At 30.7% G+C, this 22915-nt stretch overlaps 1 protein-coding gene across 1 annotated transcript in view; it reads right to left on the bottom strand.

Annotated features, from left to right (window-relative positions):
* Nucleotides 1–22915, bottom strand: part of LOC129965594 (phospholipid-transporting ATPase ABCA3-like) — a 40616-nt gene extending 17701 nt beyond the window's left edge. Inside the window, exons 1-6 of the mRNA XM_056079625.1 lie at nt 22877–22915; nt 20481–20714; nt 18772–19229; nt 14475–14662; nt 12207–12377; nt 9431–9970 (exon numbers count right to left, since the gene is read on the bottom strand). Coding sequence (XP_055935600.1) covers nt 9532–9970; nt 12207–12377; nt 14475–14662; nt 18772–19229; nt 20481–20714; nt 22877–22904 — 1518 coding nt within the window. The 5' untranslated portion in view covers nt 22905–22915 and the 3' untranslated portion in view covers nt 9431–9531. Of the gene's footprint in view, nt 9971–12206; nt 12378–14474; nt 14663–18771; nt 19230–20480; nt 20715–22876 lie in introns of the transcript that reaches the window.

Below are 22915 nucleotides of genomic sequence, written 5' to 3'. Positions count from 1 at the left end.
TTTTAAAAATATTTAAATGTTTGTCGCAAGATTAATCATTTGCAGATGTGAAGTTGCTATTCAATCACTATTTTAACAATTTCAGTACATTATTGTAAATTATTCCTAAGAATGTACGATCTATTATTGTACAAATTCCATCCATGCCAAAAAAAAAAAAAAAAAATAATTAAAAAAATTACCCAAAAATTTATTTCAAATTCCCATAATTTTTTAATAACGGAATATAAATTAAACACGAGATAGTAGAAAATAATTGAAATAAAGAAATTTTAAATTTAATACAACAATCAAGATTTATTTGATTTTTCCACCTTACTCTTTTTAAATTTTCATTTTAATATGCGATGAAATTTATGATAATAAATAAAAATATATTGATCCAAAAAGAATTTATTTGCGTATAATTTTATTTTACTATTTTGAATTAATAAATAACAGAAATAAATTTTTCATTCTCCTTCTTATTTATGATGTAGAAAACTAAATAAAGATGTGACAAGAAACATATAATGGTACATATGATGAAAATATGTGATTCAAAAATCAAGCATGATGTTTTTCTGTTGGATTGATACCACGTGACTTAAAAAAAATAATGTTTTCACGTGATAACTTGAAATTTGCAATAGCAGATTTCAATTTTCAATTATTTTACTTGTAGATAAATTTCTCATAAGAGAATTTGTTTTAAGAGTTGTTAAGACCCGATTATGGGAAAATTTTTATTTCCTTAGTAACTTTCTGAATATTAGATTCTCTCTTGTGAACACGATAACCAGAGAAATTTCAATTTGATTTGAACCAGTCAGAAATGTGTTGCAGGAAAATAGAAAATCTTGACCGAATTCGAAGATGAGGGCTGGGAAGTGGCTTTTAGTGAAATTTTCATTTCTCCATAACTCTTTTACTCAGGTAGGTGAACATGCTTCAAAACATTGTACAATATTTGTAATATTATGTTATATTATTTAGCTTTACAGACACCGCGGTAAGTAGCAAAGAAAGCAAATTATCGCCAACTTGTCTTTGGCAGGTGAGTGTTGGCGAATGTGGCATAATATGTAAATTGCCTAGTTAATCCAGAAATGCAACTATCTTGGAGCCTTATGTATAATGGATGGAAATTGGCGATTTTGACGCAATCTGAAAATTGCCATATTAATCCATTATCATGATGTTCTTGGCGTAATCTGAAATTCGTCAATTCGATATGGCAACCGAAAAAGTAAACAAATGCTTGCTTTTCTCCCATTAAAGGGATTGATGACTTAAAATAAAATTTGTTAGATGTTAGGTTGGCGGCTGGTAAAATTGGCACAGAAACTTTGACCTGATCAGATAGTTCACTCAATGTATCAAAAATAAATGTTTTAAGTTTTCGGCGATGACGAAGATTTAAGGGCACGAAAATAGTCTAACTTAATTCTCTTAGATAGACCAAAAAATAGTTAAAATTCTTAACTTTTTTGTAAATTTGACTTTAAGGAATCAATCAGTAAATTTAAAATGTGGTACTTTTCCGTTAGCCCGGTGCAAGCAAAAAATCGCCAAATAATGTAGAATCCCGCCAAATGTTTTACGCCAAATTCGCGTTTGGTTCACAATTTGCGCTCGGCTAACGGATAAGTACCAAAATTTTTATGTATCGTTAATGTTTAGCTTTCTTTAAAAATCTCAAAATAAGTGTTTTAATGGTTTTGTGTAACTAAATAAACACTGCAAGTTTTAAACATTTCTTTTTATATTTATATCTGTAGTTAAGTGGCAGTAGTAATTAATTGCAAATCTGAAAAGAGCTTGGACTCACTTAAATATCTCTAATCTAATCTAAAATTTAATATCTAAGTTACGTGATCTTCCTATAATCTTTCATGCCTTGTCACGTAAACTATAAAAAGAAGTGAAACAAACCCTATTTTAGTCGAGTATTGAGACAGCAGTGAGTCTGTATTGAGTTAATGACGAGCCGTTTCATCAGGAGTAGCCAAGAATAGAGAGAGTAGTTGCTCAATCTCTGAGAGCTTTGTTTTCTTACGATTGCTTAGTACCTATCTGCTCCTTTTACGATATGCATCCATTTTCTGTTTTTCTTTATGCTGCTATTTACTGTATGCACCCATAGCAGTCAGAGGGTTAAACGCTAAAAATGAGCATCATTGTAAGATTATCCACAATTACCCTTTATAAAATGGCTCTCGGGTATCGAATCTGAAGAGTCTGCATTGTCAGAATATGGTTAATGTTGAGAGTATAGGACAATTGCCTGCAAATTTTCAGCAAATTTATCAGCCACTTCTTAAACATTAATTAATCTCATTACGCAATCATGTTTAAAAATAATTTTAAGTCTGAGTAATCAATGTGAAGGATAAGTGATATCAAACATATTTTAAACCCTAATCAAACGATCAGAGATTACCCAAGCTCTGAATAATATATCAATTTTCAGCAAAGATCAGAATAATAGTTTTTTTTTTTATTATTATTATTATTATTATTTGTATTCAATTTTTGAAAGTCATGAACTTTTCAGACAATTCGGACCAAAAGTACCAGCTAAAGCAGAGATATTTCTGACGAAAAATGCATCGTCGAATTACCATACTTATTTCTTTCATTAATAAGTAATTGGTATTAAAAAAAACGATCGCGTTGAATAACATTAAAACTAGTACAATAATCCATCAAAAAAAATCACACAAATGATACTCGTGAGAAATATTTATTTCCTAATATTCATGTTTCAGGGAATTATTATTACAGGAAATATTAATTTCGATGAGAATTCAGATTTAAGAATATCTAACTCATTTTAAAGTGTGAAAAGTAATCCACCGTAAAAATTTTTTTTTATCGAAACCGACATAGCATTACGAATGAATTAATAGTATACTATATACAGGATTTTGCCGAATTCGACCGACAAATTCAGAGGGGTGATAGGAGGCATCAAGAGGATAAAGAATCACCATACAACATGGGGTCCCAAACGACGTTTAGGGGGTAAAAATCGCAAAAATATAAGGAGTCGGCGAACTTTTGGAAACTGTAAAAAATTGATAAAAAAATATCAAAAGGTGTTTCAACTATGAATTTTTTTAAAGTGAAAGCACATTCTTAAAGGCTATTTTTCATGTAAGTAATATGCCGATTTGATGAACCAGGGGGTCGTAAATTATTGAAAACGAAAAAGTAGTTTAGAACCCTTATCTGCAAATATATTAAAACTTTAAGAAGAATAAAAGCTTGCAAATATAAGGAATTTTATACTATTTAATGTGATATAAGTCTGTAATGTGAAAACTGAGGAGGTTTTAAGATATTCAAGAAAAGCTAAAATGTTTGCCAGGAAACATCGCTGCAACATCGGTACCGATGTTTACAGAGGGTGTTGCCAAATTCGAAAGGTAAATTTAGAGAAGTGATGGTAGGCATTAAGGACATGAAAATTTTTCATAAAACATAGGGTCACAGGAGAAGTTTATTCTTTGAAAATCGCAAAAACAGACATCGAAGAGACAATTAGCCTGGCGAAGAGAATGGCCCTAAGAATGCAAGGATTTGGAACAAAGCAGTCGAGAAGAAGAAGCTTCCTCGTATCTAAATTTCCCATGCGTTCGAGGAATATAAAAGCAGCGAGCATTGCAGAATTGATGGTTCGAGGAATATAAAAACAGCTTGTATTCATTAAAGAGCAGTGCAGAATTGATTGTCGATAAGTTTCATTCGCAAACAACATGTCAAATTTCACAAATGACGAATATGCACTTAATTTACGATCGAGCGGATGGTAATGGACGGATAGCACAAAGAATATACCAATAGCAATATCCAAGTAGGCGTTGTCCACAACACAGCACCTTTGAAAATATTAATAGATGGTTGCTGGAGATAGGATCCTTCAAAATAACGAGGCCTCATTGGCGCAAAGTACCATTTTTTCTTGCAGCATGTCCTTCCGGATTTACTGCAGGAAATACCGGCCATTGCACGCCAGAACATGTGGTTAATGCATGTTGGTGCACCAGCGCATTTTTTGAATTCCATGCGTAACTAACTAGATGATACATATCTTGGGACGTTGATAGAACGTGGCGGAACTGTTGATTGGCCTTCCCGAACCGCAATTCCTAGGATTTCTTCTTCTGGGGCCATATGAAATCTCTTGTTTATCAGACACCTTTGGATACATTGAAAGATCTCGTAGCACGGATCGTCGTAGCTGCTGGAGAATTCGCAAGCACATCTGGTATGTTTGAGCGCGTCCGGTGGTCCTTTAAATATCGGTGTCAGTTGTGTAATGACCTTCGCGGCCGCAACACTGAGCAATTTTTATAAAAGTTCCTCATCATCTCCTTTCTTATGTTAAAATGTCACTGCTGTAAATGTATGCTGTATTTGTATTCCAGCAAATAAATTTCACCGTCGTTTGCAACTTTATATTTCTTTGAAAATTCTTATCTCCTTGATGCTGCCTACTATTACTCCTCAGAATTTTTCAATACCTTCTGTAAATATTGGTGCCGATGTTGCAACGATGTTTCCCGGCAAACATTTTAGTTTCTCTTGAATATCTTAAACCCTCCTCAGTTTTCACACTACAGACTTACATCAAATTAAAGAGTATAAAATTCCCTATATTTTCAAGCTTTTATTTTTCTTAAAGTTTTAATATTTTTGCAGATAAGGGTTCTAAGATACTTTTTCGTTTTCAATAATTTACGACTCCCTGGTTCATCAAATCAGCATTTACTTAAATGAAAAATTGCCTTTAAGAATGTCCTTTCACTTAAAAAAAATTCATAGTTGAAACACCATTTGTAATTTTTTTATTAATTTTTTACAGTTTCCAAAAGTTCGCCGAATCCCTATATATTTGCGATTTTCACCCCCTAAACGACGTTTCGGGTCCCAAGTTGAATGGTGATTCTTTATCCTCTTGATGCCTACTATCACCTATCTGAATTTGTCGGTCGAATTCGGCAACACCCTGTATAGGACAGAAATATATAATTCAAACTACAACCCCGTCGTACATTTTTTTTGTTTTAATTTATTGAATAGCCCGTTATTAAAGCACTTTTTTTCACAACCCAAATATAAAAATATTTCGAAAACATGGGAATTGGTAAAATGCTCATTAAATGTCATTTTTTTTCCAAAAGTATTAAATCTTTAAAATTAACAAAAGTACGTTACAAACCTACTCGATATCTTAGCATCTTAATTTCTGTCACAATTAGAAAGAGCATTGTTAATATTTAGATGAAGGGAGAACATTAGTACCACACGATGAAAATTGAAGGTACTTTCCCGTTAGCCGGGCTCAAATGTGAACCAAACGCGAATTTGGCGTAAGAAATTTGGAGGAATTCTATATTATTTGGCGATTTTTCGCTTGCGCCCGGCTAACGGATTGTGAACCAAACGCGCATTTGACGTAAGAAATTTCGCGGAATTCTACATTATTTGACGGTTTTTCACTTGCGCCCGGCAACGGAAAAGTACCAAATTGAAGATAGTTAAGAATATATCTATGATCGGTTTTCAGAGCAAGATATTGATCAATATAAATAGATCGGTAGAATAACTATTTCGAAGAAAGAAATTAATTTAATAAGTTGATGTATTCGTATTGGAATAATCTATGTAATCAGTTACTTCCCCATATATATATATATTTAAAAAATTGAAAAAAAATTACGGTTAATATTTATTTTCATTCAGTTATACTAAGATTTTTTCTCTTTAAAAGACTTATCACTAATGAAATACAAATTCCTATATTAAAATTTAGCTGAAAATTTGAATTTACTCCTCCTAAAGTTCAGAAGGTTGATGTTCCAATTGTCAAGTCTTTGACAATTTACAAAATATGCTGCGCCCTCAATTTCCCGGCACGCCAGGCTCCTATAGGAATCCCAGTAGTGGAATCCAATGAGGTCTACCAACTTTGTGTGGCCCTTGACTTGCCAGTTCAACACCGGCAACGGCAGAAGGCAGTTTAACATCAAAACTTTAGCCAGCTACCCAATATTGTTTAAAACTGTCTTCTTCGGTTGTCAGATGTTGCATCAAAAACTATCATCGACATCGAGATGTTGTTACAAAAAGTGCCATCGATTATCAGATGCTGTGTTAAAGACTGTCTTCTCAGAGAAATCAGATGCAGCGATGAAGGGAGGGCTGGCTGGCTGGCGGGCGGGGAACGAGAATAGCCCACCTCCACGCGGTGTTCCTTGGGCAACGAGGCAGTTGCCTGGAAGCTAAGAGGCTACTCAAGCAAGAAATTTAAATAAAGAATTTTTATTTAATCTGACCAAATAGTTTACTTATTTTTTTTACTATTACTGCTATTATTAGTTTCGCTTGAAAATATGCATTGACATTTCTGTGTCACAAAAATTCATTACCTACATTAAACATTCAAAACACAAGTAGTTAAATATCTTGCATCGTATTTGCTTTGAAGAAATTCAATTTTTCTTAATTGAAAATATGTACAGATTTATGGATTTCAATCTTCATTATTTAAATTTAAGACCCGATAATATTACTATTATCAAAACGCAAGCGTTATAAAATTATCAGAAAACTTTCAGATAAGTAAACAAATATTTTTGTTGATAATTAACAAACACCATGGTTAACTGATTATTTTCACTATCAAAAATAATACAAGTTTGACAGCTTTCCATTTGATTTAATTAGTCTTATTTTAAAGGCTAAATGCTTTTCCACAAAATTATACTTTCATTATCGATTCATTTTACGATATTTTATAACATGAGCAAATTCTAAACCAAATAATTGGAAGCGGTTAGAAACATTCATTTGATCAATAAACAACATTCAATCCCAATTATCTACATATATGAACAAAATTGCAGGAAGAACATTTACGACTAAATTTTAAAATTTAATAAGAACTGAATGTCAAAGCTGATGATCTATTGAAGATAAAGAAAGATTCGGCTGTGAAATATTTAAAGAATTTAAAATTTTCCCTCATACACGCATAGATAATAGATTTCTTTTTACTCAAGCAGTTACAAATCATGTTCCTTGTCCCGTATATTTGCTCCATTTCAAACTTTAATCCTACATTTTTCGAAATGGTAAAAATATCAATCAATAATGGCAGAAACCACTACACATTCTGTTTTCATTGCTGGAACACATCAGAAGCAATATAAAAGATGCAAATATCTTTATCTTAACTTATAAGACAAAAAGTTCTAGTGAAGGAAATCCAAAAATTGCCAGGAGGATTGTCAATCGGATTTATTTTTCCAACTTCAGAAATAAATACTCTTTGTTACACACACCAGATTACGGCCTTTCCTTTTTATAACTTTTTATTTGTTTATTTATTTTATATTTTTGTTCCTCTCTATTTTTTAAATTTTACTTTCATAACTTTTATTTTATTGTAATCAAAATTTATAGTTTTGTCTCACATCTGTGGGAGACTGTGATGCTTGTATAATGTTTAACGTTTTCTTTATTTTATTTTAAATTATTCTAGTTATGAATGCTGCAAAAATTCTCTGAATGTTGGAAATCAATTGCCAAGTGACATTAAACACTTGGCAATGTGACATAAGTTATTCTTATCGTCTTTCTACTAAATCCTTTCTATGTATTGGGGAATTCCTTTCCTAATTTGAATCAATTTAATTTTAGATTTTTTTATTGTGAACAGTCTCCTAAACGAAAATCTTAAAATTTGAAATAGAAGTTCAGGTTTATACTACAAAACGGAAAAAAAAAAAAAAAAGCGAAAAAAAAAAAAAAAAAAGATGAAATTTTAAAATATATAGTATTAACGATTCGGTAAAATTACTACTATTAGTATATTTTTTTAAAAATAATTTCTAGTTTTCCTTTTTTCTCGTCTTTAATAACTTAAAATAAACAATACATGCTTGTCTTTAATCAGAAAATTATGTAATACATATAATATATATTTTTGTGTAATATATATCTGTCGAAATGTTTGTACATTGGCTTTCTAATTGGTTATAAAAATATTCAAATTTAGTAAGATATTTAGTAGCGCTTTTAAGAAACACACGCTCTAAAAAAATTGCTGAGTTGTTAAATCACACACCATGACCCTAACATCTACGTATTGCTTTGCAAAGATACCCAAAATTCCCTTTCCTGAATTTACAAGTGTCAAAAAAATCCTTATCAGAATCTCATAGTAAAATCACTGAAGGGAATTAATCTTTTGTGCTTGTATCGCGATGTGAACGGGCATGTCTCTACCCTCAATCATCGATCTTCTTTCCCTTTTACAAATTATGATTCCCGTGAAGAAATAAATTGAAGTTAATTCCAAATGTTTCTTCTTTTTCACCATGAATCTGCAAAACTATGTTATGCTACAAAAAACATATTTGTCTTACTTAAGTTAAATAATTAATATTACATAGCCCAGAAAAATTCAAGTAAATAAATTTTAAAAAAATGCAACAAAATAACACAAGCCTAAAAAGATATACATATATACACATTCAAAAAATAAAAATAAATTGGATGAAAAAAAAATCAATCCAAAAATAAATTTCTCTTCTATTTCAAAGAAAACTTCTTGGATTTACAATTTGTTTTTCATTTGATTTAGCGGAGTTTAGTGGCGCAAAAACCATTCCTGATCATGCTACGCCAAACCTATGGTATGCAATAAAAATTGGTTTTATAAACTCTTAGATAAAATCTTATCATTTGCCATGATTTGTCAATGTTTATGGTATACGGTAAAAGGCAGTAAGAAAACTTTAAGACTGAACAATTTTTAATTAGATCAAATGGAAAAAAAAATTAAGAAAGTAAAAAGATGCGGGTGGTTAATTTTGTGAAAAATGTCTTTTAAAATAATAGAGGAAGGCTGAAAGCACCGGATGCGTTGTGAAATAAATTGTAGGCAATCAATCAGAATGTGTTTTGACAATTGGCATCGGCATTCCGTACCTTGAGGGACGGGTTCTCACAACAAGGATTTAGAATTGAAATATAAGCAGTTAAAGCTATTTACAGATTAATCTCTAAGTTAATTGAGGAAAAACCTCTTTCTAGAGTTTCATAGTATTTTTTATTGGAGTAAATGATAAAAGAAAATTCAAAAAGTAATCTCTCCTGAACATATACATATACATACAGGATAATTAAACAGAATTTGTTAATATACTATCACTGCAATAGTAATATGAAAGTGTTAGTGAGCTTAGTACCATTATTAGACTATGGCTGAGTTGCCATAAGAGAAAAACACTTTTATTATCATAGTCAGTTAAACATGAAACAATTTAGAATGGCTTTTCAAAAATCGCAATTCAAATTTTATACAAAAAAAAAAAAAAAGACAAAGACAATAAGAACTCTTTTTCTTCAAAAGAGAATTTAGAACGGTTTTACAAAAGTCGCCATTTTGAATTTTACGCAGAAATCTAGAAAATAACAATAGCAATTCTTTTGAGGAATAATTACTGCTGTCTGTGAAAGAAAAATTATATTCTCCTTCTATTTCATCCTTTCCTTTAAATATTCTGTGATCATTTTCTCTTTCACGGTGCTGACAGTAGTTGCATAGAACAATATTTCTTCCAGAGTAGTTCTGTTGATAAAATAATGACAGATTTTATACTGCCGTTTAGCATTCTCCATGGTTCTGAAAAACAGCGACCACTGTATCTCACAATGGGGGATGTAGTAATATAAAGAATTGGGGAGGTCGGCTTTTAAAATTGCTTCTGGAAACCAATCTTCAATCCATATCCTGGCTTCTTCGGTATTCGATCTTGAGGTCATGGCGCGACTGGACAGACTTTTATGCATCAATTCCACGTGTAACGTGTATCCTTCGTACTTTTTCTTAAGGTCAACTATAGTTCCAGTGTAAACTAATACGCCACTGGCTAACATACCTATGCGATTGCACACCGCTTCGCACTCGTCCATTCTGGAGGGAAAACAACAATAATTATCTCAGGGTTTGTAGCAATCGTAGCAAAACTTGAGGTAATTCTAAAACAGTTGAAAAAAATTATAAAGGCAACAAGAAAAGACAAAATAAGGATAAAAGTCTAATTACGAGCATGCGCGGAAATGACGCATGATAATATCAGCACGTGTAAATTACTAGCAATAATGCCTGGAAATTAACTCTCCGCAATGTTTTAAGTACCGTTGCGACTGCAAGTGCGTGTCTTCAGACAGGCACATTTTCTCCTCTCTTGTGGTTTTTCCAGGGTTTTTTGATGTCGACATTATTCGGGAAACTCCTGATAGACGTCCACAGGAGTGGATGGTCCTGCAATGGGTCAGATGGAAAATTTACGACTACATCCGTAAAGGCAACCGTTGGAAAGGGGTTTTAGAAGTTACTTCGACATTCCTTATGGTCTGGATTGGATAGAACTGGATGGACCAATTCCTTAGGCATCACAGTCACCAAATAGAACATGAACAGATTTCTTTCTTTGAAGACAATAGAGCCTCTTCAACTTCGAAATTTTATTTTGATTTCAAATTAACGTATGCTTTTAATTAATTAAAATTATTTTTGCTTTTATAATTAGCCATTGGCCAAGTGCATATGAAGACAATCTTGAATGAATCATCAAATAAATGTTATGATTTAAAATGTAGGCAGAGCTTTAGATCATGAATGTCATGATATAAAGTTCTTCTTACATTCATATGATAACGAACTATAAACTCAATATTCAATGAAAATATTTACAATACTTGCGGCACATTTCTAGGCTGTAGAATAAATAGTATATGTATAGCGTGGAAATTTGTCTAATAAAAATCTTTGCATCAAAATTCAATTTGTTATATATTAACTGTGCCACGAAAATGTTTTTCAGTCTCATCAAAAATATTTCGAATCTATGATATCCCAGCAGGAATATTTTGAATGCTGTTCACTATGTATCTTTGTCTACGAATTACTTGTTATCAAGTTCTCTGTGAAGTATTAATGCAAATTAAAAATTGTATTTTATGTCGTTTTCAAAATAACCGAATTTTATTTTATCTATTTATCACCGTCTTTATTAATTAGTTGGCAACTTAATTTCATTTTTTTAATGCAAAGCGCTAATCTCTGACAAAAACTTCCCCAAAAGAATATTTTATCACTGTTATATCAAAATATCATTTGCCGTTAAATTATTTTATTGATGCAAACATTTATATGGATAGCAACATCGCCTATCAAATCATTGCATTTGTCACTAAATGATATAGTTGATAATGGTTCCAACCATTGCAACAAAACTTCGTTTACTATACGTGATTTTTGCAGCGATTATTTATATAACATGCATAAAATACATAGTATAAAAATCGTTTCCTTCGTCATATAGATTTGTTTCAAAACAATTCCTACTCTCTATTATACTCTAATGACAATACGAAAAGATTTTATACAACATTGTTGATCATATATTTATTCAAAATTTCATACTTCAGGACTCTCGACAAAATGATTTGTCAAAAATCAAATATATGGAAGAAATGGCTCTTCTAGCAATCGCATGTTCATAATTCGTTAGAATATAAAAAATTGATACAGTTATTTTAGGGAGAAATACTCTGACTTTTAATTTGCAATATCTCTTGAAAATGGGAGTTTATGGGGGAAGATGAAAATCATTGACATATCTAGGGGTCATGAGCTTTCAGGTAATATAAAAGAATGATGAAGTTGGACCGACCATTGGGGGACTAGCTCTCACATTTTTCTAATAATTTAAAAAATATATGAGAAGAAATTTGGCGAAATCGAATTCGTTGATGACACTGGAGGTTCTATCAGTTCTATTTTACAATATTCTTTGTAAATGGAGAATAGCGGAGGATGGCGTTTCTAAAAATCGTCAGCATTAATGTACAAAAGTGTTGTAATCAGTACCATAGTTATGGAATTCCGTCGCACTTCTCCTCCAAAAAAGAATGCATAAAGAAATAAAATTTTTGAAATTACACGCGAAAATAGTAGCTAGTGGTGTTGCGATCATTTATCACATATCTAGTGGTAATGAACTTTAAAGTAAAATAAAAATTGACGAAATCGGCCCAGTAGTTAGTGCTGGGGGGTAGGTTCTTTGATTTTCCTGATTACTTAAAACAATAATATTACTTTGATAGATTCGCGCTGTCTTATTAAAATAACGACTGAACATCACCTTTGAGTTGCCAGCAGAATCGTACAACCAGCGTTTGAGGCTTGCAGTAAAGCATTCCACACAAATCTACAAGACGCTGGATCCATTTTCTTTGTTGGCTCATCCAAAATGATTAATGATGGTGTTCCGAGCAGAGAAATTGCCACGCTTAGTTTTCTTTTGGTAGATGAACTGAGAAAATTATGAATGAAAGAAAATGGAAGCTTGCTTTTATAAGAATTATAATCAAATTAAGTAAGATCAATCATCCTATAACACAATACAAAAAAAAAAAACCCATCCAACAACAGAGCATTATGACAACTCATTTTCTATATGGTATATCTAAGGTGAAATCGGCTGCTCGCCTGTTTAGAGGTAATGCGAATTTCCGTTATAATATAACCTCTTAAGGTGGATTTACACTCGGCCAGTTATAAGATGGCCAGTAAGACAACGCATGTGCAGAAAGAGATTGATTTATGCTTACCACAATTTTATAAGATAGATTCAGGCATTCCATGCTTGGCTATAAATTGCCGTTTTGGCGTCCCTGCATTTTTTTTTTTCTTTCTTTTTCACTGAGTATAGCATTAAAATGATGGATATTTACACAAAAAAACATGGTAAAATAAAAAAAAAGTCAACAAACCTAAATTTGGAAAACTGTAGGGGAAAAAATGGCTAATAATATAACGGAAAAAAAAAAACACAAACTTGCATCAGAAATTCACCTTAAGCGCTTTTAAGCTATATTTTTTTGCTGCTTAACTGGCGCACCAAAAGTACATTACTTCCGTTTTCCCTCTGCTACTTATTACTTCAGACTGAGTAGAAGTCAAGCATCAGAAAGAACAAAGAGCAAAAAGTGTCGGAATTAATCTATAATAAATAATCAATTTTTCAAGCCCATAATTTAAAAACTTACAAATAGAACATTCTTCAGAAATGTACACAATTTGTAATATTTTTACTGCCACAGTACATTTCATTTGTTGTGCTCATTGCATTTTTTTATCAATATAATTCATTAAGTTATTATTTTTTAAGAATATATAACTCTCATTAAACTTACTTATAAAATTAAAAATTTACAAATCTATATGAAAAAAAAATTAAAAAACAAGAAGGTAATTTTTGGGGTATTATAAGAGAAATAAAAAAAAATCAAGAAAAATGTAGCCCTTTGGGGAAGGGGATGCAACTTTTACAATTCTGTCAGGGGCTCAGAATCAGTTCAATACGAATTTGTATGCAACATAATGAAATGACATTATTCCCTTTCATTTAGGAACTTGCTAACTTCTTATCATAGTTGAATTTTAATATTTATTTCATACTCCAAGACTGGTTTCTTATCGTATATGATTATTTGCTAAATATCCCACTCATTGTTCTTTCTGATCAATTAATCATTGCATTCAAATCTAAAAAAGTTTACAAGGTCAGGCTAAAAGCAATGGTTTATGCAGCGAGAACCACACGTGCTGTGCTTTTGACAAGAGACTGCTCACGTTTTCTAGATGCACTTCCTACTCCGATTAGGTAAGGTCCGGCCAGATAAGGCTTTAAGATGATATTGCTGCTTATCAAAAGGGATATAATAGTTTACAAGTTCGTGGATAAATGAGAATCGAAAGAGTATGTTGTGATGTCAGGTGCATATTTATAGTCTAGTAAATTTATATGACAGCTCCACTTTATGGTTAATTTATCGCCTTTTTTTTTCTCTGGCCAACTACGTCATCGTCGGGAACAATTGAGTTGGTTGAATTTCAGACACAATTTTTCCATTGCTATCATCCACATATCATTTGGATGAACACAGTACATAGAACTCCTTACAGATACAGAAATAGTCCACGAAGCTATAAAAGATAATCACCTGTCTGATACGGCCTATAGATTCCTGTACTCGATAGACACGAATTGCACATGGTTTTTTTAAATAAAACTTTTCCGATCGTTTAATTTAGAAAGGATGGCATACTGCAATGACAATGTATAATACTGTTATTTTTTTTTAAGTTACAATTTAAATAGTCCTGACCAAATAAAAAATTTACGTTTTGGATTGTTTGCAATAATGTCTGAAACACTAATGGGAACTTCACAAGAGATTGATTACCTTCCGAATATCTGTCAGTTCCTTCTGAGCTCCACTAACACAAAAGACAAGTCGGAATGTATGATTAATTAATTACACGTGATTCTCTCTATAAAAGCCATCACTTTTAGATATATTTAGCACGAATTTACGCACATTTATAAAATAATATAAATGCTCACCTGTAGTTCTGAACCATATGCTTCAAGAGATGATCTAAGTCTAAAAGTTTGCTTAAATGATAGATACAATTCGAAATCTGTGACTGTGGGATACCTCTCAAATTAGCAAACAACAACAAAGTCTCTTCTCCCGTTAAAAATCCAAATAAGGCATCAGCTTCAGGACAAAATCCAATTTTTTTCTCGACCTGTTAATAAAAATTGTTATCACGAAAATATTCAATGGGAGATATCAAAATGCTTGCTTAATTTTTAACTCTACTAAGGATACTGTGGTCATCACAATAAATTTCTTAACCTTTATACGACACCGCGTGAAACATTTTGTTCTTAAACTTTTATTAGCATTTGCTTAGTGGTTGAATTACTAATCATGAAAAATCCTTAATTGGTCTACTCTCACTGAATAACTAATGAAAAAATAAATGGTTAAAATTAATACCGATGGCATTGATAATAGTGAATGAAGCCACATATAACTTATCACAGATAGAAGATATAATGAAGGAATTTTTAAAATATTTGCACTAGCGTTTCTCTAGGAGAGGGGAAAATCGTAACTGTAATTTTGACAAAAAACTGAGATCTGAAGTTTAGCCGAAGCTTCGAATATTAGTTATACATTTAGATAGGAAATCAAGGTACATAGATGAAATGGTAATTCATCTTTATCTTTACATATAATAGAGATATGTTTTGGTTTACTATGAGTCAGGCCGTCAAAATTGAAGATATAGAATTTGGCATACATATAGTTTAGAGGGTGGATATATACAATCCGATGCGGGTTTTTTTAAATTTTAATTAATTAAAAATTAAGCAAACTTTTTATGATTTTCCACAACAATTTCCAAAAATATTAAAATACAAAAATAATTTTTACATCTTAAAATTCATGCATATCTTTTCAATGATGCTACTATTTTAACATATAAATTTTCTGTTTTAATCAATTTTTAACAAAAAATATTTGAAGCATATTTTCCAACTATTTATTTAACAAAAATAAATAAATAAAATTTAACCTATACCTGTTTAACCTGCAAATTTAACCTGTTAAGTGTGCTTCGGGAAAATTAGTTTTTACCAGTTAGTTTAGTTTTTATTATTAATTTAATGTGTTGCAGCACCATGCGAAAGCACAAATTAAACAATTAAGTTAACCCTTATTGTAAATTAAATCTAAAAACGCGCAATTTTCGGCACGTGTCTATAAAAAATGAAATAAATATGGAACATGATATTTCTGAGAAAAATAATGCAACAAAAAAGTTTCTGTGACTTTTGAAATACCTGTATTATTGATTCATTAATACTGTGTTATTTAAGGCAAATAAACTATATATACATATATAAATGTAATGAATTTCGGAATCCTGTCGGCTAAATAATATGTAACATATTTTGGTTTAAGTAGAATTCAGGTTCGAAGCAGTGAAGAGACTTGGTATTTTTAATTTCGTTTTATTCTTTTCCGAGTGGCAAGCATGATTATATACAAGAAGGCGCAGCGTGGCACAAAAGCTGAAGTAAGAAAGAAGGCAAAAAGGAAGCAAAAGGGCCGTACAAATGATCACTCGCCTTATATAACATAGGATTTCCGGCCACGCGCCAATGGAATACATATGCTGACCTCTGACAAGGGCAACTAAAGTATCACTTTCATTTGATACGTAGTACTGATGGTGCATTAATTTTACAAAGGGATTAATTAAACCGAAAGTGGAATTGGATTACGAAATAAGAGAATATTTTAGAATGAAGTTACTATGGGTTAAATTAAGATAAAGTTTTGGAAATTAATTTGGATTAAATTAAGTTTTAAATATCATTATATATATATATATATATATATATATATATATATATATATATATATATATATATATATATATATATATATCGAATATCTAATCTAACTAAATCCCAACACCAAATATTTAAACAGTCAGTAAGTCTATAATAGACATCTAATAGGAATAATGATTTAAATGAAGTAAAGAATACTATTTAATGCAATTTGTGTCCATAAATGTTATAATGAATTACAAACTTTATATCTTTATACAGACCCACCATCATGTGAGTCATATTTAGTAAAATATTCTTGGAACACTAACATTTAAAATAGAAAGAAAGGTTTACTCTATTGTGGCTAAAACTGAATGAGTTATGAAAATTTGAATATTACTAGCTCATTAGAACTCGTGACTTTAGACTATTCCATTGACCGTCTCAAAAATATGCCAATCAGCTATCGGAATTTCCCCAAGGCTGATTAACCTAAAATTATGAAATTGTTAGTAGTCTAAAAACAGTGATATTCAAAACTTCATAATTCGTGCAGATTTGATAGCAGAAGATAGATTTTTTTTTTTTTTTTTTTATTTAAAAGTTGGAGTGGGAAGAATATTTTGCTGAATACGATTTCATAGGAACAGCGGACTGTTTAAAATTTAGACCGTATTTTTTTTTCAGAAATACATTTATGAACAGAAATAAAACGAAATATAGTTATTTATTTTATTTAAATAATTTTGAAAATAAAATTAAAAACTTTATTTTACAATGTATCAGAGAGAATTTTTATTGAGTAATTCTTTGAGATATCACATAAATTAAGAAAAATCTGTGGTGTAGATTAAATCTGTAGTGCACATAAGACTACAATGCCGAATCTGTTTTCCGTATTTATGTTTAAAAAACATGTCTGGTTTCGGTAAAAAAAGTTTTTTTTTTTATTGAAGTTTAATTACTTTCGCTTCAATTTAAATTTTAAATTTACGGGAGCATTCTGCTTTAATGTGGACTGCAGCTTGTCACGATTGGTTTTATCATTAAGTGATCCTATAAAATTGCCTAAGACTGCCACAAAAACAGGGAGTTTACGCACACACAATCCTTTACCTGTATTTAATTGTGATTATAAATACTCAATTAAGAATGGTAATGAATTAAGAATTGTTGACGCTGTACCAATTATTAAATATTATTGAAAAGTATTTTTTTTCTTGTGTAATTTAAATAATATTTAGGTCTTTTAGAAAAAAAACTTTAGTATTAAATTTAGTTATATTTTTTCAAGAATGTGAGCATGAAAGCGTATATCATTAAAAGATCCAGAAATTTTTATTTTTTTAAAGATAGTCTTACAACAGCCCATTTATTAGCAGTATTATATTTTCTGTAAATGGTACGTAGGCAAAATAGGTAATAAGAAGATTAGAAATATAAAATGTTGTTAAAGAACTGATGATAAAAATCCAGATTCAGACATGCCATATACACAGATGCGGACATACAACTAAATTGATTTTGAGCTTTGTTCTAGAGATAAGGGTCTGATTTGATTGGTCCCTTTGATTTTCATACACCCCACCTGCAGCATTTTCAAGTTTTAGCAAATCGATAATAATTTAATCAAATCAGTTTGGACTGAATACTTGTATTAAAATCATGACTACAAGTACAGTCCAGATTTGTATCTTAATTAAATTTTAATCTTAATATTATTATGAATGGTGATATTAAGTTTTAAATAGAATAATCGATACCTTATGAAGAACGGCTCAACTGGTGGAAACATGTACCAAATTATTCCGAAACTTTCCTTTAACCCAGCATTTTGAAACAGGTTAGATTTAATCTTTGCAACTGGCCATGGTCCTTTCCCTTCGTACTTCAAAAGATTTATATTAAAAGATCGGATCACTGCGGCTGCGGTGAAGTGTTCACCGCAGGACATCTTTTCATCTTAACAAACCCACCCACGACCTCGAACGAAACTGGTGGATCAACGTTATGGGAAACAAGATGTCCGAAATCAAAATTAGAAATCGAGAGCAGTTTCTACAAGGTAACGAAGATTTGATCTCCTCAGATCCAAGTCCTGAATAAATTTTTGTCTCCTTCCTCAATTAAACCCTTTTCCAAGAAACCTTAACTTCGTCAAAATTCTTGTACTCCCCACCAAATACTTCCTTTCCCATCATTATATAATGTATAGTTTTACAGTTGTTGTGTTTTTTTGTACTATATGTAAACTGTAATACTTTTTTTCCTTAATAAATCTTACCACGTACATCCACTTAACTGACAGGGAATCCTATCCAAGTTCCGGATATTCTGTGGCGAAAAGAAAGAAGATAGAAGAAAAAAGAAAAGCACCTAATGAAGTGTTACTGCATGAAGAATCATTTGAATATTATAATATCAATAATAAATGCTGCCCAAAAAAGATTAATTTATTTTATGAATTATAAAAAATATATTAAAAAGAGAGAAAAAAAATAAAAACCTGTGTATTCTCTTTTCCATTTATATATACACGTCCATGGGACATCAACAAATTTCCTGCGATTATATCCACGATGGTCGTTTTTCCTGCATTCTTTTTACCAACAAGTCCGAAGGTTTCGCCTCTACTTACGGAGAACATTAAATTATCAATCGCACATTCTTTTTTGAAATATTTCGTTAATTCTCTTACTACCAAGCACTCGTTGCTTCTGAGTGAATTTTCACTGTTGCTACTCTCAGGTTCTCTCATTTCTTCCTCTGACGGTTTCTTTTTTATTAGCAAAGTGTTCAACAATTTTATCATCAAACGACTGAACACTTTGCGTTCATATAAAACGATAATAATAGTAAAGATAGCTATTTGTACAAAAGGAAAAACAATATGTTTTCCGATTCCAGGCGATTTCCATGCAAAAAAATTCTCCTCCCACCGATAGCACTTGTTACCACATGTCTCTAGAAAAGAAAATGTCATAATATTAGTTAATCTTCTATATAATATATCTCAAATTTACGTAACTTCTAAGATATATTCATGATCATTCTTCTGGGGGGGGGGGGAATAAAATTCAAAACTCTTGATGGGCCAAAACTATAGTAATAAAGAAATGAATCTCGAATTATCCCAGAAGCATTGCATATTGATCCAATTTACTAATATAAACGCATTTAACCAGTGGTAGTGGTCTCTCCAAAATTTCCTCGCATACTCTCTAATAAACTTGCCATGCTAAAAGACGCCTTACATGGCAGTAGCGTACAACAGCTATGAAATATTAATTTTTGGCTTAAATTCAGCATTTTTACTGAATCAATTGTGTCATCCTTGGCGAGTTATTTGGTGATTAATATCTGCATGCATTAAGCGCATTCGAAAATCGAATTTGTGTTTAGGCGCGTTTTTCCCAACCGATTGAAACAAACATTTGACACAAAACTACACTTGTCGTCACAAATTCCCATATCAAATTTGATATATTTAAGTCTTTGCGTTTTTGAATTATCGCGTTTGAATATTTCTGAAAGAATAGACCGACAGACAGTCAACCAGCTGTTGGATTTGGCTCAAATTTGACAGGTGTCTATTGCTATAGATGTTAAATCTGTGTGACGAATTTTACTTATCAAGCTTTCTTCGTTTTGTTATTATCATATTTACTCATATTCAAGCAGCCGGACAGACGGACTTCCTCTGAACAGATTTTGCTCAAAATTTGGTAGAAACCTACAAACGTGGTGTAAAGACCGTATACCAAATTTCATCTTTCTAGCTCAAAGCGTTTTTGAGTTATATTTGTTAGAGACAGACAGACGCACATTTTCCAAAAATGTGTTTTTCGAGCTCAGGGAAATCTAAAACGTGGAAATTCGTCAAAATCTCGAGTTTGAATTTTCTGTCGATTACTATATTTTCTCTATACTATGTATACGAGAAAGTAAAAAGGGAGCTTGCGAATACAATTAAAGTAAAGCTTTAAAAACTTGATGTCCAATACAAGTTTTGAAATGAAATCCAAAATAATTAAAGCTTTTCCTTATATCTATTTGGACTTTTTTTTAATTGAAAATGATATATTACTTAAAATAAAAAAAGAACTATTTCTTCAAATGCTTATAGGAGTAGGAATAATACTGAGTTAGTCTGTTTATTGATTCATACTTTACTAAAAAAAACAAAAACTTTTTTCTAATCACTCTGAGACTTACCCTTGCAACAACGCAATTCATAATAGTCGGAGAATTTTCCATTTTGTTCACAAGACATTAATATTTTTTCATTGTTACATCCCTGATTATTTATACAGTTTTTATACAGGTTTAAGAATCCTTGTACAAAAGCGTAACATGGCAGAAAAAATGAAAATAAATAATCCAAATTCTCATACGTGTTTCTCGAAATGTTAGGTTCCAGAACAGAAATTGAAAATTGAATAACAAGACCTGTAAATTAAAATATGCAATTAAATAAAGGATAAAATGTTAAATAAAACAATAATATATATAACAGAAAATAAACTAAAAAGAAATCTTCCGTAAGTGAATAATCTTGCTTAAAATTTTATGAATGCATGCGATTTTAAACATTTAACATTCTTCTGCTAATAACTTTATTTCTGGCATATTTTCTCTTTAAATTTTGTGATTTTAAATTGAAATGAGTCTTTAAAAAACTATAAGCATTAATTTGCTAATATTGTAATCTTAAATCTTAGTTGTGAAGCTGTAAAATTGACCAGCTGTTTGATTATTGCAAGAAAACTATTGAACTATGAATTGATGATACTTGACCTACAGCAAAATTTTGTTTAGATTAATTAAAATTCGAATAAAAATTTTTTAAATATGTGCAGAGAGTTGCACAATCATCCCTCCAAAATATTGTGTTCTGGAGCAACCAAATTATTTGGTAAATTTTGTCCAACAATTTGTTATGTAGTTATTATCTCTCCCTCTCAAAAATACACGAGTATATATATATATTGCTTCCATAAGTAGTAAAGTAGTAGTCGCTTTCATAAGTAGTAAAGTTCCATAAGTAGTAAAGTAGTAGTCGCTTTCATAAGTAGTAAAGTTCCATAAGTAGTAAATTCGCTTCCATAAGTTCGCTTTGTAAGTAGTAAAAAAACAGATTATTTCAACAAACATATGAAATTGTTTAACTGAAAAGTATATCTTATTTATTACATACTAAAATATTATTTAAGTTATCAAATATTAAAATTTCTAAATGCTTAATGGTGCAGAAAGCATTAGCTGATAATTCAGTGTTGGTGGGTAAGATTTCGCATCATTTATGTAATATGTAGCCAAATGCAGTCCTTTCCTTATTTTTTTTATAGGTTGGTTAGCATTTCTGCTGTTCGATTAACCCTGATTTTTCCCAGCTATTTCCAAGTTTTATAAAGAGTTTCCCCGATTATTTTTCAGAAATATCTAAAATTATGATTTTGATTGATGATTTTGTTTCATTTCTTTCCTCTTAAGTATTGTACAGTACAATATAATAGTATATGAAAAATAGTATTCCACTCTTTCTAAAATCAATACAGAATAAAAAATTTAACGATCTGAAACAAAAACAAAAATTCAATAATTATGTTTTAGAAAAGCATTATTTTTGTAAAAATTTCCTCAATTCTTGAAAACATACTAATCAGGATATACAATATACTGGAAGACGTGTAATTGCTTAGACAGTCTTTTCTCATAATTGAATACCTCAGATTCATTTATGAAAAATGTAACATAAAATCGCAAGCACATTGATAGGGTGCTAAAGAATGAAATAATCAATTTCCTTCTAGTGGAATCTATCATCTTCCACTACTTTTCCTATTGTTCACTGACAACCAAATCAGGACTGAATAATAATTCAACTAACAGAAAAAAATATTTAAGAACAGAAAATGAGAAACAGGTGAAAGAAAATAACACCAAATATATTACATTAATTTAAATTCGCTATTTCATACAGTGTAAATGTACATATTTAGCCTGTGTTATTGATTTTCTCTCTCTCTCTCGATATATATATATATATATATATATATATATATATATATATATATATATATATATATATATATATATTATAAACAAGATTTATATTATAAGCAAGAGATTTTCTAAATGGATTTTGAGTACTGATTGTTTCAGAGATTCGAGACTAAAACTTTTTGATGATTTTACCTTGCAAAGGTGATGTACAATGAATAATATAAGCGCATTTCAATAGTACTTTGTTAGGCCTTGTTTTTTGTTGCACATCAGATTGCATTTGCTGTATTTCTTGTTTTGTCCTTGTCTTTTCGATCCGCACTATTTTGATTCGAAACATGTGTACTTATTGTTAATTTGTTTAGGTAAATTTTGCTATTTATATGCGGTTGTTACTCCAAAGAATGGTCGACTACGATTATAAGTTATCGAAATTTTTTAAAAAAAATCCAATTTTAGAATAAATTTTTCTGATATTAATGGAATTCCTTGACCATTCCCTGTTGATTGCTCACCCTGTTCTATTTTTGAGCGTATCCATAAATACTAAGAAATTAATTAGGGGGGAAAAAAAGATGTTGTAACAACAATTTTTGAATACATACCTAACATATGATACAGAAAGACATACATGTAACCAGCTG

The sequence above is a fragment of the Argiope bruennichi genome, chromosome 4 (assembly GCF_947563725.1).
Source record: "Argiope bruennichi chromosome 4, qqArgBrue1.1, whole genome shotgun sequence".
Classification (NCBI taxonomy): domain Eukaryota; kingdom Metazoa; phylum Arthropoda; class Arachnida; order Araneae; family Araneidae; genus Argiope; species Argiope bruennichi.
The sequence above is the reverse complement of the archived record's forward strand: the minus strand, read 5'-3'. Positions and strand labels throughout refer to the sequence as shown.